The 13,969-nt window shown below is 40.0% G+C and overlaps 1 protein-coding gene across 3 annotated transcripts in view; it reads left to right on the forward strand.

Annotated features, from left to right (window-relative positions):
• The window catches only part of mgaa (MAX dimerization protein MGA a), a 106,651-nt gene that overhangs the window by 70,228 nt on the left and 22,454 nt on the right, over positions 1-13,969 (forward strand). For all 3 annotated transcript variants that reach the window (XM_073040316.1, XM_073040317.1, XM_073040318.1), the window contains 2 exons: positions 1,825-2,121; positions 12,536-13,629. In XM_073040316.1, coding sequence (XP_072896417.1) covers positions 1,825-2,121; positions 12,536-13,629 — 1,391 coding nt within the window. The remainder of the gene's footprint in view (positions 1-1,824; positions 2,122-12,535; positions 13,630-13,969) is intronic.

Here is a 13,969-nt window from a genome sequence, read left to right on the forward strand (position 1 = left end):
TCACTCTATCATAACGCCATATTTTAAGTACATAATGCTGCTTTTAACTCTCTAGTTTTTTTTTACAATGCATCTGTGAGGTGAGACTGGAGAAGATAATTTTTGCAAGATGGACAACTGTAGGGTTGTTACTTTCTATCACTTTCTATTCACTATGCATAGTCTTCACTCACTCATTTAAGAAGAATTTAAAACATCTAGAAGTTTAACATTCATTTCAGCTTAACAGTCAACAGACTGAGCAACCTCTGAAATTATATCTGTTTATTCTTTCTATATATGAACACTATCCTATTAAAACTGATAGGCATGGACTATCATCAGCTTCTTGTATCAAAGTGAACTTTATCTCTGTCCTTGTTCTAAATTGTTTACTATTCACCTAAAACAATAGAAGTCTCAGGATGGATTCCCAAAGCACTGTTGTTGTTGAATTTTATAGTATTGCTGCACCTTTATTTGGTTCTCCCTCTCAATAACTTCTGTCCGTTTCATTCTTTTCTTCCTATCCTTATTCTTTATAAATGGAGAACTGTCAAAATATGCTTGTGAGTCGTCAATGGAGTTGGTACCACCAATTGCTAGTTCACTAGTTTAAAAAGCCTGAACTGAGAGCATTTATAATCTTTAATACTGTTAGAGATTTAATTCCTGGCATGTTGGATTTGTCACAAGGGGAGAGGTTAAGCTGTTTAAGCCTATATTGTCTGAGTATAGAACAAGAAGAAACATCTTTCTGAAAGGTACATGTTCTTTCAAGTTGTAGAAGAGCTGCAGAGACAGGGTTCAGTCCTGACCTTGTGTGCCTTCTACTTTGGGTTTGCCTGTTCATCTTTTGTGTGGGTTTCCTGTAGATGCTCCAATTTCCTTTGGTATCCGAAAGACAAACAGGTTGATAGTTTAATTGAACAGTGTAAATTACCTCTAGTGTGTTTGGAGGTGGAGTAGATGAGAAGGCTACAGACTGGGATCATTATAGGATCAGTTTAAGATATTGTTTGATAGTCAGCACAGACTCACTGAGCCAAATGACCTGTTTCCATACTCTATGTTAGCGAATGAAAGGGCTTTATTCTCTATTTGTGACAGAGAAAAGACAATTTCTCTGGAATTCTCCATGAATATGGGCTCTGGAGGTTCAGTCACTGAGTATTTTCAGTAAAGTGATAGATATTCTGAGAAGAGATTTGAGGAAAATGGAATTAGCACAAGAAAGTGACACTGAGACAAAAATAATCAGCTTATTGAATGTGAGTGCCAAGTATCCTATTCATACTTTTATTTCTCATGTTTTTGTTAGGCAGAAGACTATCGATGCTGACAATTAGGTATAATCCTGGAGCATTAGATTATTTATTCATTATTCATTGCTCTTCCATTCATACCCACCATGCTCCCAAACTCCAAATAATGAAATTTAGCCGGGAGCATCATTGGTTTTTTGACCTCCTCAGTATTCCAATGATCTGCAATGAATGTATTGCTCAGGGTGGTGATTTAGAAGTCTTGCTCCATGTTTGCCAGCAGTCTTCACTGACAATTGGCTCTCCTTATGGTGAAGGATTTGGCAACTACTTCTTGCTTTCCAGTTCCTCAGGCATTTCTTTCTGCTCTAAGACTGGCAGGGTAATGATTCCACAGGAGTCACTGACTCCTTGGTACCTTACCCCCAATCTGATAATCCATTTTGCGTGCAATCAATTAAGTTTTGTTGTGGAGTTTAATATTCCTCTTTAGGATTAAAAGATATTATTTTAACCAAGCAGACTAGCGATTAGTGAGTCACAGTACTTGATGCATTTATATTGCATTTTCTTATGACAGGGTTATCTAAACATCCTGAAACGTCCAACTCTACCCCTGATTTGCCTAAAGCTACAAAAACTGAAGAATCGCAGCTCATTTCGTTACCAGTGCAGTCTGGCCTTCCTGTCCGGCCTGTCCAGAACCTGCAGCTCACACCTGGGCAGAAGGTGATACTGCAGCCCCTCAGATATCCAGTTGGGAAACTCTTCCAACACCCAAATGGCCAGATTATCCAACTTGTACCTTTGGCAAATTCTGGTACAGTAAGTCAACCAAATCTCCACCAAATGATCACACTTGCTGTTCGGAATCCAGGTGAGTTCTACCTTTGAATCTCACAAAAGATTTTCAGAAAATTATTGGCTTTGTTCATCTTTTCCCCCCATTATTCGTGTATTTTGGGTTTTTTTTTGAGTGAGCAAAATCTTGAAGTAATAGGAGAAGAATGCAGACTCCCATCACTTCATAAACCTGCTAATTAAATATGCACTCAGATTAAACTGTAAATTTGAGGAGAATTTTGTTATCAAATTTGACTATTTTAAACATTTAACTTGCTTATTGATAATTGCTTTAATATTCTGATCAATGTTGCTAATTTTGATCACACCTTTCCGTTAAGAGAAATGACTTAGTTTGATAGATTCTTGAAGAAGCCATGTGCTGATCATTCAGATAAAAGTATCACTATGCTGAGGATGTGTGTGGCCTAGGAGTTTCATGATCCCCCTCAAAAGATTTTTTTTCTCTGCTCACTGTGATGGTAGATAATCTTCATGCTAGCCTTCACTTTCCGATCAATGGTTTTATTCAACACTCAGTCCTTAGTGAGAGTTCTAAACATTTACGGTCCTCTGAATTAAGGAGCTTCCCCCTTTCCTCACTGTTTAATGCCCCACCTAAGATTGTTCTCCCTGTTTCTTGATTCTCCAGCTGACAGAGAATTTCAAATGCATATTGAAATTCTTACCAGAGATGAGGTTTGAAGGTAGTTTTTTTAATTCCCTTTAAGCAAGGGGATTTGACCTGGTTGCTGTATGCACCATGGCACTGGTTGCATATTGTAGTTACTGAAATTAGGCAACTTAGCAGAGACTTGAGTTCAAGCTTAGCAACTTAGTCCCTAGGTTATCAAACTCCCTCATTAGTACCAATGTTTGTTTCTACTTTGGTCATGGCAATTGAATCCTTTACCTTGTGCTCAAATGATATTTTCCAGTTTGGAAACATGCGTGAAAAAGCAGTTTAACTGGATGCAGAAAGCAGCAGATATTTTTGTGCCAGACAAAGATTATTAGGTCCTTCTGTAATCCTTCATTGAATGCAGTGGACATTGCTTGTCCACTGAGATGGATTTTAAGCAGTCCAATCTATCACTTGCGATTCATTCCATGATAGTTTCCTTTGCCTTGATTTGGGACCCTAGTTTCAGATTGAATTTGCCTCACTTCCCATCTTATTAAAAATTTCTATCTCTTACTGTCATTCTTCCTTAATGGCTCCCTTAGTACAAGATTCTGCAACAAGGAAAGGTTCATTAATAATGCCCTGCATTGGATAGTCTGTTCCCAGGTTGGCTGCTCAACATACAGGTCCAAAATAACATTATGTGCACTCTTCAAGAATTGAGTTTTATTGTGGATATTCTTCCCCTGCTACTGCCATGAGGCCAGTAGACAACTATGTGGAGCTCCTTTGTTCCAGACTGATTGCGCATCTTCATTTTCTGAACTAAAATCCTTTTCCCTATTGTACTGGCTTGATAATTCACTACAAAGCCATTCTATCTCTTTTTCATTTTACCTGTCCTTCCTAATTATCAAATACCCCTGAATATTTAACTCTTATTTTTGGTTACTCTGCAGCCGGGTCTCCATAATGGCAATAACATTGTGTGCATTTATACTGAATTGTGTTGTTAATTTGTCCACTTTGTTACAAATACTTTGCATACTTAAATGCAGCACCTCTTATTCTCCTAGCGTTCTAATTTTGTACTTGGGACTTAGTTGCATTGTCGTGCGTACTTATTGAACCCTATTTGTAAATGCTGTCCTTTTCCTTCCTGACATAATCTGTTTACTCTTATTTCATATTTTTTCTGGATCTGTTTCCTTTAGTTAATCTCTGGCATTCTAGATTTCCCTCCACTGGGATGGCCCTTGCCCCTGCCTCCAACATCTTTATTTAAAATCCATTCTGACTCCCTTGATTTAGTTACTTGATTTGCCAGAACTCTGCTCCCAGCATATTTCAGGCATAGTCTGCCACAGCAGGATGCTCTCTCCTTTCTTCATACTGGTGCCAACATTCCTCAAATGGAAACTTGCCTCTCCTACACCAATCCCTGATCTGCATTCATTTCCCTGATCCTATAATAAGCCCTAACCTTGGTCATTTTACATATCTCTCAGATAATAATGTTTTTCCTTTTATTTTAGCCCCTAATTGTTTGAACTCTTATCAGTAGTTGATTTTTTTTTAAAAAATCCTACTTATGTAGTTGGTAGCATCGTTGATCATGACAGTTGGATTCTCCCCCTCTTCTCCTTGGCCCTCATAAGCAACTAAGTCTTAGTCCCTGGTAGACAATGAAACCTTTGGATCTCTTCTTCCTCCATTAGCCCTGCTAGACAACTAAACCTTTTAACCCCTAGTTAAACAGCCATCCACTGCATCTACATTGCTTTTAACTCCTAATGAATGGCTTCCACTGTCACAATGCTGATGTCAGTTTGCTTGTCCCTCTTGCAGTATCCACACACACTGCATAAGGTTCAGATTTGTTGTGCAAATGCAGACACTAAGGTCTTGGAATGTTAACTCTTAGATCCCCATAACTTCTTACTTGCCCAAGACTATGCATTGATTCAAAAGCCTTTAATCTAAGGGATGTGATGCTTCTTGAAGCAAGTGGGGCATGCAGATTTTTCTCCCTTCCTCATTCTTTGGCTTTGTGCAATTTGGATGCCAGTTCCTCAACACAGTGCCAGATTTCCTGAGCCACATACACAAATTGTCAATGTAGCCACCTTGGACAAAAGTGTTCACAAAGTCCTACATGTTGCAGCAGCAACACATGGCTTGTTCTCCCATGTTGCATTAATTTAATGATTAGTGATTTTCTATAGATGTGTGATGGAGAGTATGTTGATTGGCTGCATCACAGCCTACTATGGAAACACCAATGCTCCTGAAAGGAAAATCCTACAAAAAGTAGTGGATACGGCCCAATCCATCACGGGTAAAGTCCTCCCACCACTGAGCACAGCTACACGGAGTGTTATCGCTGAAAAGTAGCAGCCATCATCAGAGACCCCTACCACCCAGGTTATTTTCTCTTCTTGCTGCTGCCATCAGGAAGAAGATGCAGAAGCCTCAGGACTCACACCACCAGGTTCAGGACCAATTATTACCCCTCAATCATCAGGATCTTGAACCTGAGGGGATAACTTCACTTGCCCCATCACTGAAATGTTCCCACAGCCTATGGACTCACTTTCAAGGACTCTTCATCTCATGTTCTCAATATTTATTCTTATTGTTCCTTTTTGTATTTGCACAATTTGTTGTCTTTTGCTTACTGGTTGAATGCCCCAGTTGATGCGGCACTTCATTGATTCTATCATAGTTGTTATTTTGTTATGGATTTATTGAGCATACCCGCAAGAAAATGAATCTCAGGGTTGTATATGGTGACATATATGTACTTCGATAATAAATTTACTTTAAACTTTAAACTTTGGAGTTTGATCTTAATTTAATTAGTTTTATTATTTTAATTATATATGCCAAAGTTTATTCAATTTTATTTAGTTTTTAAACATTTAAGTACTCTTCATTAACTAAAACTTAGCTCACATTTGAGACCAATCGTTTGTCTTCCTTGTCTGTGACATCACACATCAGATTCTTTGCTTTCCAAGACTCTGCCCTCCCAGCCTTTTGCATTTCATTCACAAATGTGTACCGCTGCTCTTACAAACTCCCATTCTCCACTCACCTGTTCTGTGTCTCCCCACACCAGATTTCTGTTCTCCACTTATTGGAACTGTCTCTTTAGTTCACCAAACTCTTGACTTCATTCATGGAGCACGTGCGTCTATCCTTTTCCATCCCTGCTCTCAACTCATGGGTGTGCCTCTCCACACTCCCTCACCACCCATCAGTATTCTGGGACCTCAATGCATCCTCACCAGCTCTCTGTCCCTCCTCGCTTCCAGACTTCCATTTGTATGGTGTCACATTTTCTGCATGTGGACATATTGGATTACCTTGGTTTCTTTGGTTTCTTCACATATCCCAAAGACATGGTCTAGACTGTTCACTGTCATTTCCAGTACACAAGTGTTAAGGAAAATGAAACAATTGTTACTCTGGATCTGGTGAAGTACAAAAAAAATAAGATAAGGAACACAATTATTTAAAAACACACTAAATATAAATACAGTGAATCTGTGTATATAAGTTATTTCATGTATGTCCATAAAGTGATGCTGGCCACAGGAGTATCTGTACAGAAGGAGTCTGACAGGAGATGATAATGTAGAGGTGATATGGGGTATGGTGGGTGGAGGAGCTGATTGACGTTGCTGTTTAGGGAAAGTAACTGTTTTGAGTCTGGTGGTCCTGGTGTGCATGCTATGTAGTGTCCTCCCTGATAGGAGTGGGGCAAATAGTCCATGAGCAGAGTGGGTTGGATCTTTCCTGATATTTCTGGCGTTTTTCTGGCATCTTTCTGTATTTATGTCCTTGATGGTAGGTAGGCTGGCACTGGTGATGCGTTGAGCAGATTTGACTAACCTGTGGATTTGACACAACCTATGGACTCACTTCCAAGGACACTTCATCTCATTTTCCTCCTCGTCCGCCACAGTGTAGCTTCTGTATCATACAATGATGATGCATGTTAGGATGCTCTCTACTTCACAGCTGTGGGAAGTCGTGAGTAATGATGTTCATGATCTAGCTCTCTTCAGCCTCCTCAGAAAATAGAGGTATTGGTGAGGTTTCTTGATGGTGTAGTAAGGAGGTGCTACAAGATGTGCGCTCCCAGGAGTTTGAAGCTGCTACAGCTTCCATTGCTTTGTTGCCAATGTAAAGAAGGGTATGAGTGGTGTGAGTTCTCATGAAGTTGATATCCATCTCCTTTGACTTGTTGACAATGAGGAAGAGGCTATTTGCCTGGCACCAGGGCTCGAGCTCTTCCTCCTCTCTAGGCCATAGACTTTCAATATACTCATTGCTAGGTTAACACAAAACAAAGTGCTGGAAATACTCAGCATCTATGGAAAGAAGCATTTAAAATTTCAGATCTAAGACCTTTTGTTAGAATTGTTCTAAAGAAGGAAGCTGAAACTTAATTATTTTTCTCTTTGGACAGATGTTACCTGACATGGGTGTTTCCAGCATTTTCAGATTGTCTTAAATCAATTATATTTTTCATTTGATTTTTCACTAACTGGTTGCTGGATTAGTTGTCTACTATATCTGCCCTTGGGTTAGGTGTGAGGTTGGAGAAACTGGGTGGAGTTGATGGCCTTGTGAAAGGATATAGATTATAGGAAAATACACAGGAGTAAAATCTTTGAGGGCTGCCATAAACTCAATACCATGAGAAAGTACAAAAAATCCAAATTACAGACTCTTGGAATGTAATTCAAAGGGGAGAAAAATGAAAAGGATTGCACAGTGTCACAGTAGGCTTTGTTGCCGCTAGCTCCATTGGCTTAGGCTCAATCCTAACTTTCAGATTTTATGTGTTCTCTTTGTAACCACAAGGATTTTCCCTGAACGTATCAGTTTGCTCCTTCATCCAAGGTTGTGCTAGCGACTGTAAATTACCCCTACAGGCACGTGAAAGGGAATAGTTGTTAAGAAATAAGTGGAGAATGGGATTGATGGTATTTCTTCGTGAGGTGGGCCAAATGTTGTAAGCAAATATGGATTATCCTTTCCCTAAGTACTGACCAAACAAACTCCTTCCTCAAATAAAGATTTGTCTATCTAGAGAATGGTGCCCAAATTTTTTTTCCCACCTGGTTCGGTGATCTAAACTATGTTTATTGAGGTATAGACACCTATTGTAGCTGCAATTTGACTACTATTCACCAACCATAATTTGTACATATGATGCACCATCTCCCTCACCATCCTGTTCTTTACTCAGTTTCTTAACATCAGGAAACATGAATAGACCCTTGGGTCTAATAATAAATATTATCCATGGAGTTCTTCAGAATCCTGACGGTGGTTTAGGTACCACCAGCAGCCAACTATAATCAAGTGCTTGAGGTACTGCTTGATGCCATCTCCAAACATGAAACAGTCCATACTGATGCACTTCAAATCTTAGTTGGTGACTTCAACCAGGGTATTTCCTGCCCAATTACCATCAGCATATAACCTGTAGCACCACACGTCCCAACACACTAAACCACTGTTATACTAAGATGGGAATGTCTACTGTTCCATGCCCAGACCACAATTCTGGAAGTGTGATCACTTGGCTGTCCTTCACACAGAGGCAGGGGCAAAAGCTCCAGAGATTAGGACAACAAAAGGAGGAAGAGGAGCGACTATAGGGTTGTTAAGAATCAGTGGACTGGGCCATGTTCAAGGACTCATCTATGGATCTGAATGAGTGCACCATGGTCGTCACAGATTTTATTAAAATAGTTGTAGATGAGATAAATAATTCAGTGCCTTTCCCAATCAGAAACATTGGATGAACTTTGAGATCTGCAATCTGCTGAGGGTCAGGTCAGAGGCATTCAAGTCCAGTGACTAAAAAAGTTATGAGGTCTAGATATGATCTTCAGAAACCCATCTCACAGGTAAAGTGGCAATTCCAGACTAAACTTGAATCAACAAAGGATGCTTGACAGTTGTGGCAGGGCTTGAATGCTATCACCTCTCAAAGTAAAAATCAAGCGACTTAGGCAACAAATGGGCTTCATTTTCAGTTGAGCTTAATGCTTTCTATGTTCACTTTAACCGTCAAGACATGGAGGAACTATCACAAGCTCCCATGTCCCCGATAAACCTATGATTTCAGACTGTGAAGCCTACGGGCAGAAGGGTGATCCCATGAAAAGTATCTGGCCCAGATGGGGTACCTGGTTAAGTTTTAAAGACTTGTGCTAATCAACGGGCTGGAGTGTTCACTGAGATCTTTAACCTCTTGCTTCAGCAGTCTACTCATTTGTCTGAGAACATGGTAACCTGCTTCAATGACTATCGTTCAGTAACAGTTGCGTCCACAGTGATAAAGTGTTTTGGAGGTTGGTGATGAAGCATATCAACTCTTGCCTGAGAACCAACTTGGATCCACTCCAATTTGCAACTGGAACAATAGGTCCATGGTAGATGACATCTCACTGGCTCATCATTGAACCCTGAAACATCTGGATAGCAAAGATGCACACATCAAGATGTTCTTTATCGACTACAATTTGACTTTCAGTGCTATCATTCCCTCAAAACTAATCAATAAGCTTCAAGACCTCGGCCTCATTACCTCCTCCTGCAATTGGATCCTCTATTTCCTTACTTGCAGACCCCAGTCAGTTTGGATTGGCAACAAGATCCCCACTACAATCATCATCAGCACAGGTGCACTACAAGGCTTTAAACTTTAATCTCCTTTAAACTTATGAATTTGTGGCTAAGCACAGATCCAATGCTATATTCAAGTTTGTTGATGACATCATTGACATTGGCTGAATCAAAGGTGGTGACGAATCTGCATATAGGAGAGAGATTGACAATCTGGTTGAGTGATGCTACAACAACAATCTCTTACTCTGTTAGCAAGACCAAGGAGCTGATTATTAACTTCAGGAGGAGGAATCCAGAGCTCCTTGAGACAATCCCCATCAGAGGATCAGAGCTGGAGAGAACAATTTTAAATTCCTCAGTGTTAGCATTTCAGCAGATCTGTCCTGGGCCCAGCATGTAAGTGCAATTCTGAAGAAAGCACAGCATCACCTCTACTTTCTTAGGAGTTTGAGAAGATTCGGCATGACATCTAAAACTTTGATAAACTTTTACAGATGTGTGGTTGAGAGTATATTGACAGGTTGCATCACAGTCTGGCATGGCAACACCTATGCCCTTGAACAGAAAATCCAGCAAACAGTAATAGATACAGCCTAGTCCATCACAGTTAAAGCCCTCCCTACCATTGAGCACATCCACACAAGGTGTTATCACAGGAAAGTACTGTCCATCATCAGGGATCCCCACTACCCAAGCCATGCTGTCTTCTCACTGCTGCCACCAGGAAGCCTCATGACTCACACCACCAGGTTCAGGAACAGTTATTATTCCCTGAACCATCAGGCTCTTGAACCAAAGGGGATAATTTCACTCCCCTCAACACTGAACTGGTTCCACAATCTATGGACTCACTTTCAAGGACATTTCATTTTATGTTCTCAATATTTATTATTTATTCATCACTCTATGTTGATCTGCTATTCATTGTGCAGTTACTTGCATGAAGGGGTGTTGCACTATAAACTGTTAATGAAGTTTGTCCCTGTATGCTGTCATGTCGGTCTCAAGTTCTGTTACTTGATAATAAGCATTATGAATGTGCTTGCTTCTAATGACCATTTTATGTTTGTCTTCTCTTAACTTGTGTGCTCTCAGTTGTAAGTGGACTGCACCCCCTTGCAACAGTCACAGCCTGTGATGTTGGCAGGCTACTTTGAATGTTGCCTGTATCCTCTTCAGGTTTCCCAGTGCCTGTCTGCCTATTCAGCAGTGTACCATTCATGATTCGCTTACTGTCATGTTCAGCGCTAGCTCCAGCTGTGCTCTGGCGATCCCCTGACAGTGGCTTTATCACTCTATTCCATAGACATCACTCCTTTTCTAAAGCAAAAGGATATTACTTATTATACCTACAGGCAGGTTTTGGTTTCAGCCACCCCTACAATGGAGAACAAATGCTGATCAGAGTGCTTCCCAATCTGGGTACAGACATGCCTGGATTTGTTTCTGGGTGCAGTTGGATGTCCTCTCCCCGCACTTTTAAGGCCCCAGCATCCCAGACCTGTCACGCAGATCCCAAGACGGAGTTCTTGCTCCTCACCTGTCCTCCTCGTCCGTGCGGCTGAGTGGCTCTTCGTCTGTAGAGTTCTCCAAACTCTGCCTCCTGGTTCCAGAAGTTGGTGCTGCCACCTCGTCCCGTTTGCGCTGGTGCTGCTGCTGTTGTTGCTTTTGCTGCTGGCCACCTCTGGTTTCAGTCTTCGGCTAGCGCACAGCCTGCCCTGCAGTTGATTGGCTCACCGTCTGTTTTTATTAATATTGTTATTACCTACTTATTTTTCTCAGCTTAAGCTGGTAAAGCCTGAAGTGCAGACATAGTCAAGGACACTCATTTCTCAATTGCTAGGAAGTTTTGGACTCTTCTATTGGTATTTAGTATTGTGGCTTTCTGAAGGTTTACGTAGATATTACTGTACAGCCCTAATTGTTTAATGCTATTGTGTAGTGCCCTTGGGATGACACCAGTTGTCAGTATTACTATTGGAATAATTATACCTTGTTCATGTTCCAAAGTCTTTTAATTTCCTCTTTTAAGTAAATAATTTAATTATTACTATTAATATTATTATTCTTTTAAAAAAAATGTGTATTTGCACATTTTGCACAGTGGTTGAATGTCCAAGGTGGTGTAGTCTTTCATTGATTCAATTATGTTTATTATTCCATTTTGGATTGAGTATGCCCACAAGAAAATAAATCTCAGGATTGTATATGTAATATGATAGTAAATTTATTTTGAACTTTGAGGAACCAGCCCTTTGGTACATAATGTTGTGCCAAACCAAATAAATTAGTAATCAAAGAGCCAACTAAACTAATTCCTTATCCCAATATATCTCCATATCCCTCCATGTCCCTCACATTCATGTGCTTATCTAAATGTCTCTTAAAATTACAAGTCCCTAATGTATCTGCCTTTTCCACCACCCCAGGTACCCTCCACTCTTAGAAAAAATAATTTGCCTCTCACATCTCCTTTGACATTACTCCCTCTCATACTAAATGAATGTCCTCTGGTATTAGCCATTTCAACCCTGGGATAATGACACTGTCTGTCTACTCTTACCTATTCCTCTCATAATTTCATACACTCCTATCAGATCTCCCCTCAGCTCCTGAGAAAAGCAAACTAAGTTATACCTCTTGTTATAGTACATGTCCTGTAAGCCAGGCAGCATCCTGTTAAATCTCCTCTGCACCCTCTCCAAAGCCTCGACATCCTTCATGTAATGGGGTGTCTAGATTTGTATGTGATACTGCAGAAGCAGCCTAACCAGAGTTCTATAAAGCTGCAACATAACTTCCTGACCTGTAAGTTAAGGAGTAACTCCTTATTATTAGGCATTTATATGGACTCTTAATTAATAAATTTAAAATTATATTTTATTGGCTTTTAATTCAAGTTATTAACTTATAAGAAATCAAAGCTAAACCTTTCTTGTCAACTAATGTACATTCCATTCCAAAAAAAGCCACCCTTTCTTTTGGGTCTCCTTTCACATTTAATCATTTGTTCTACTCTCACTGCTCAGCATCTGGGCCTGTGACAAAGATAGATGCAGATAACTATACAGAAGCTGATAACTGCACCAAGCGTGATATGTAACTTCCTCACTGACAATCTGAGAATGATTTATTTCATATTTTCTCTTTTCTCTTTTCATACTCCTAGGCTCAGTGAGTGGAATCTGCTTACCTACCCCTTCACAATCTTCTTCAGCTGTACTTCCCATTCTGCATCCTGTATCAGGAATACCAACAAAAGGAAAGCCACACTCTGTTCCTGTTAAAAAATATATCCGTGTCCCATTGAAGCAGATCTCCACTATTCAGTCCATTTCCTCAAATGTATTTGAGGTTCCAGTAGTGACCACATCACCGGCAAAGCTTGTAACTGTTAATGATCTTGGTCAAACTATCAATACAAGGCATCTTATTCCCCTTCAGCCAATGGGACTTGCTCTGTTGCAGCTGCCTCCTGGGCAGAAAAATGTGCCAAGTGCCATTATAACCACTGAATGGCCATTGAAGTTCATGAATCCACCATCGAAGTCGAAGTCACCTGAAAAAGCAGGCTCCAAGATCGCCAACCAGGATGGCAATTTGGAAGAACAGTTGATCGAACCTGAGGAGATTCATGTTGCAGACTCTGACCTTATTGAAACTACAGTGTCTGAAGGTGTACCAGACGAGGACCATGGGAATACCTACCCACTGACAGAAGTTAAACAGGGGACCGAGTGTGATGTACTTACTTCAACACCTTCAGTCAGTGAGGTGGATAATGAGTTGGAAGATGATTCTACAGACTATCAAAATGCATTAGAACACATTATCCCAGTAGAGCTGTTTGACCATTCATATACTAGTGAAAGGCGGATTTTGAGAATAGGTAGAAATAAAAAGTCTTTACGGAAGAAGTCTGAAACAACTGAAAAAAGTGTTGATAAAGATACTTCAGAATCTTGCCATGAAGTGGTTGATAAGGAGCCGGATGAAGAAGCCAACCGGGAGGTGAAAAATGGGGTGCAAGATGAACAAATGGAAGTGGAGACAGAAGTAAAGGAAAGTTGGTATGAAACAACTCCATTTAAAAGGGAAGAGGATACCCTAAAAGATGAAGAAAATGATGAAATAAACTTTGATCCAACTTTGCTGCAATATGCAGACATTCATACAGAATCTGATAAAGATACAGACTCTCAGAGTGACCTGGAGGATGGTGACATTCAAACTGATGCAGAGGAAATTGATGTTGAGAAAATGGTAAGTGGCTTCACTTGTTTGTACCTGAATAACCAACTTTGGTACTTTGTAGATTGTGCTTTATTTGAGTACTATTGCCAGTTTGCTCGATAGTACAAAGGCTACCTTGCTTGCAACATTATCTCTAATTTACTTTCTTTTTTTGGGGTTAAGTTTGGATCCATTTGATTGAGAAAAATCTGGTTTACTGCTTTAACCCATCACTCAAAGAACCATCAGGTTAACTAAATGGTAACAGAAAGCTGACTTATCAACTATCTCTATGTAGTATGTGGTAACATTTACATACTTTAATAATATATTGACTTTGAACTGTTATATGGTAATTGAAATAAAGGAA

This window comes from Hemitrygon akajei, chromosome 3 (genome assembly GCF_048418815.1).
Source record: "Hemitrygon akajei chromosome 3, sHemAka1.3, whole genome shotgun sequence".
NCBI classification, from domain to species: Eukaryota; Metazoa; Chordata; class Chondrichthyes; order Myliobatiformes; family Dasyatidae; genus Hemitrygon; species Hemitrygon akajei.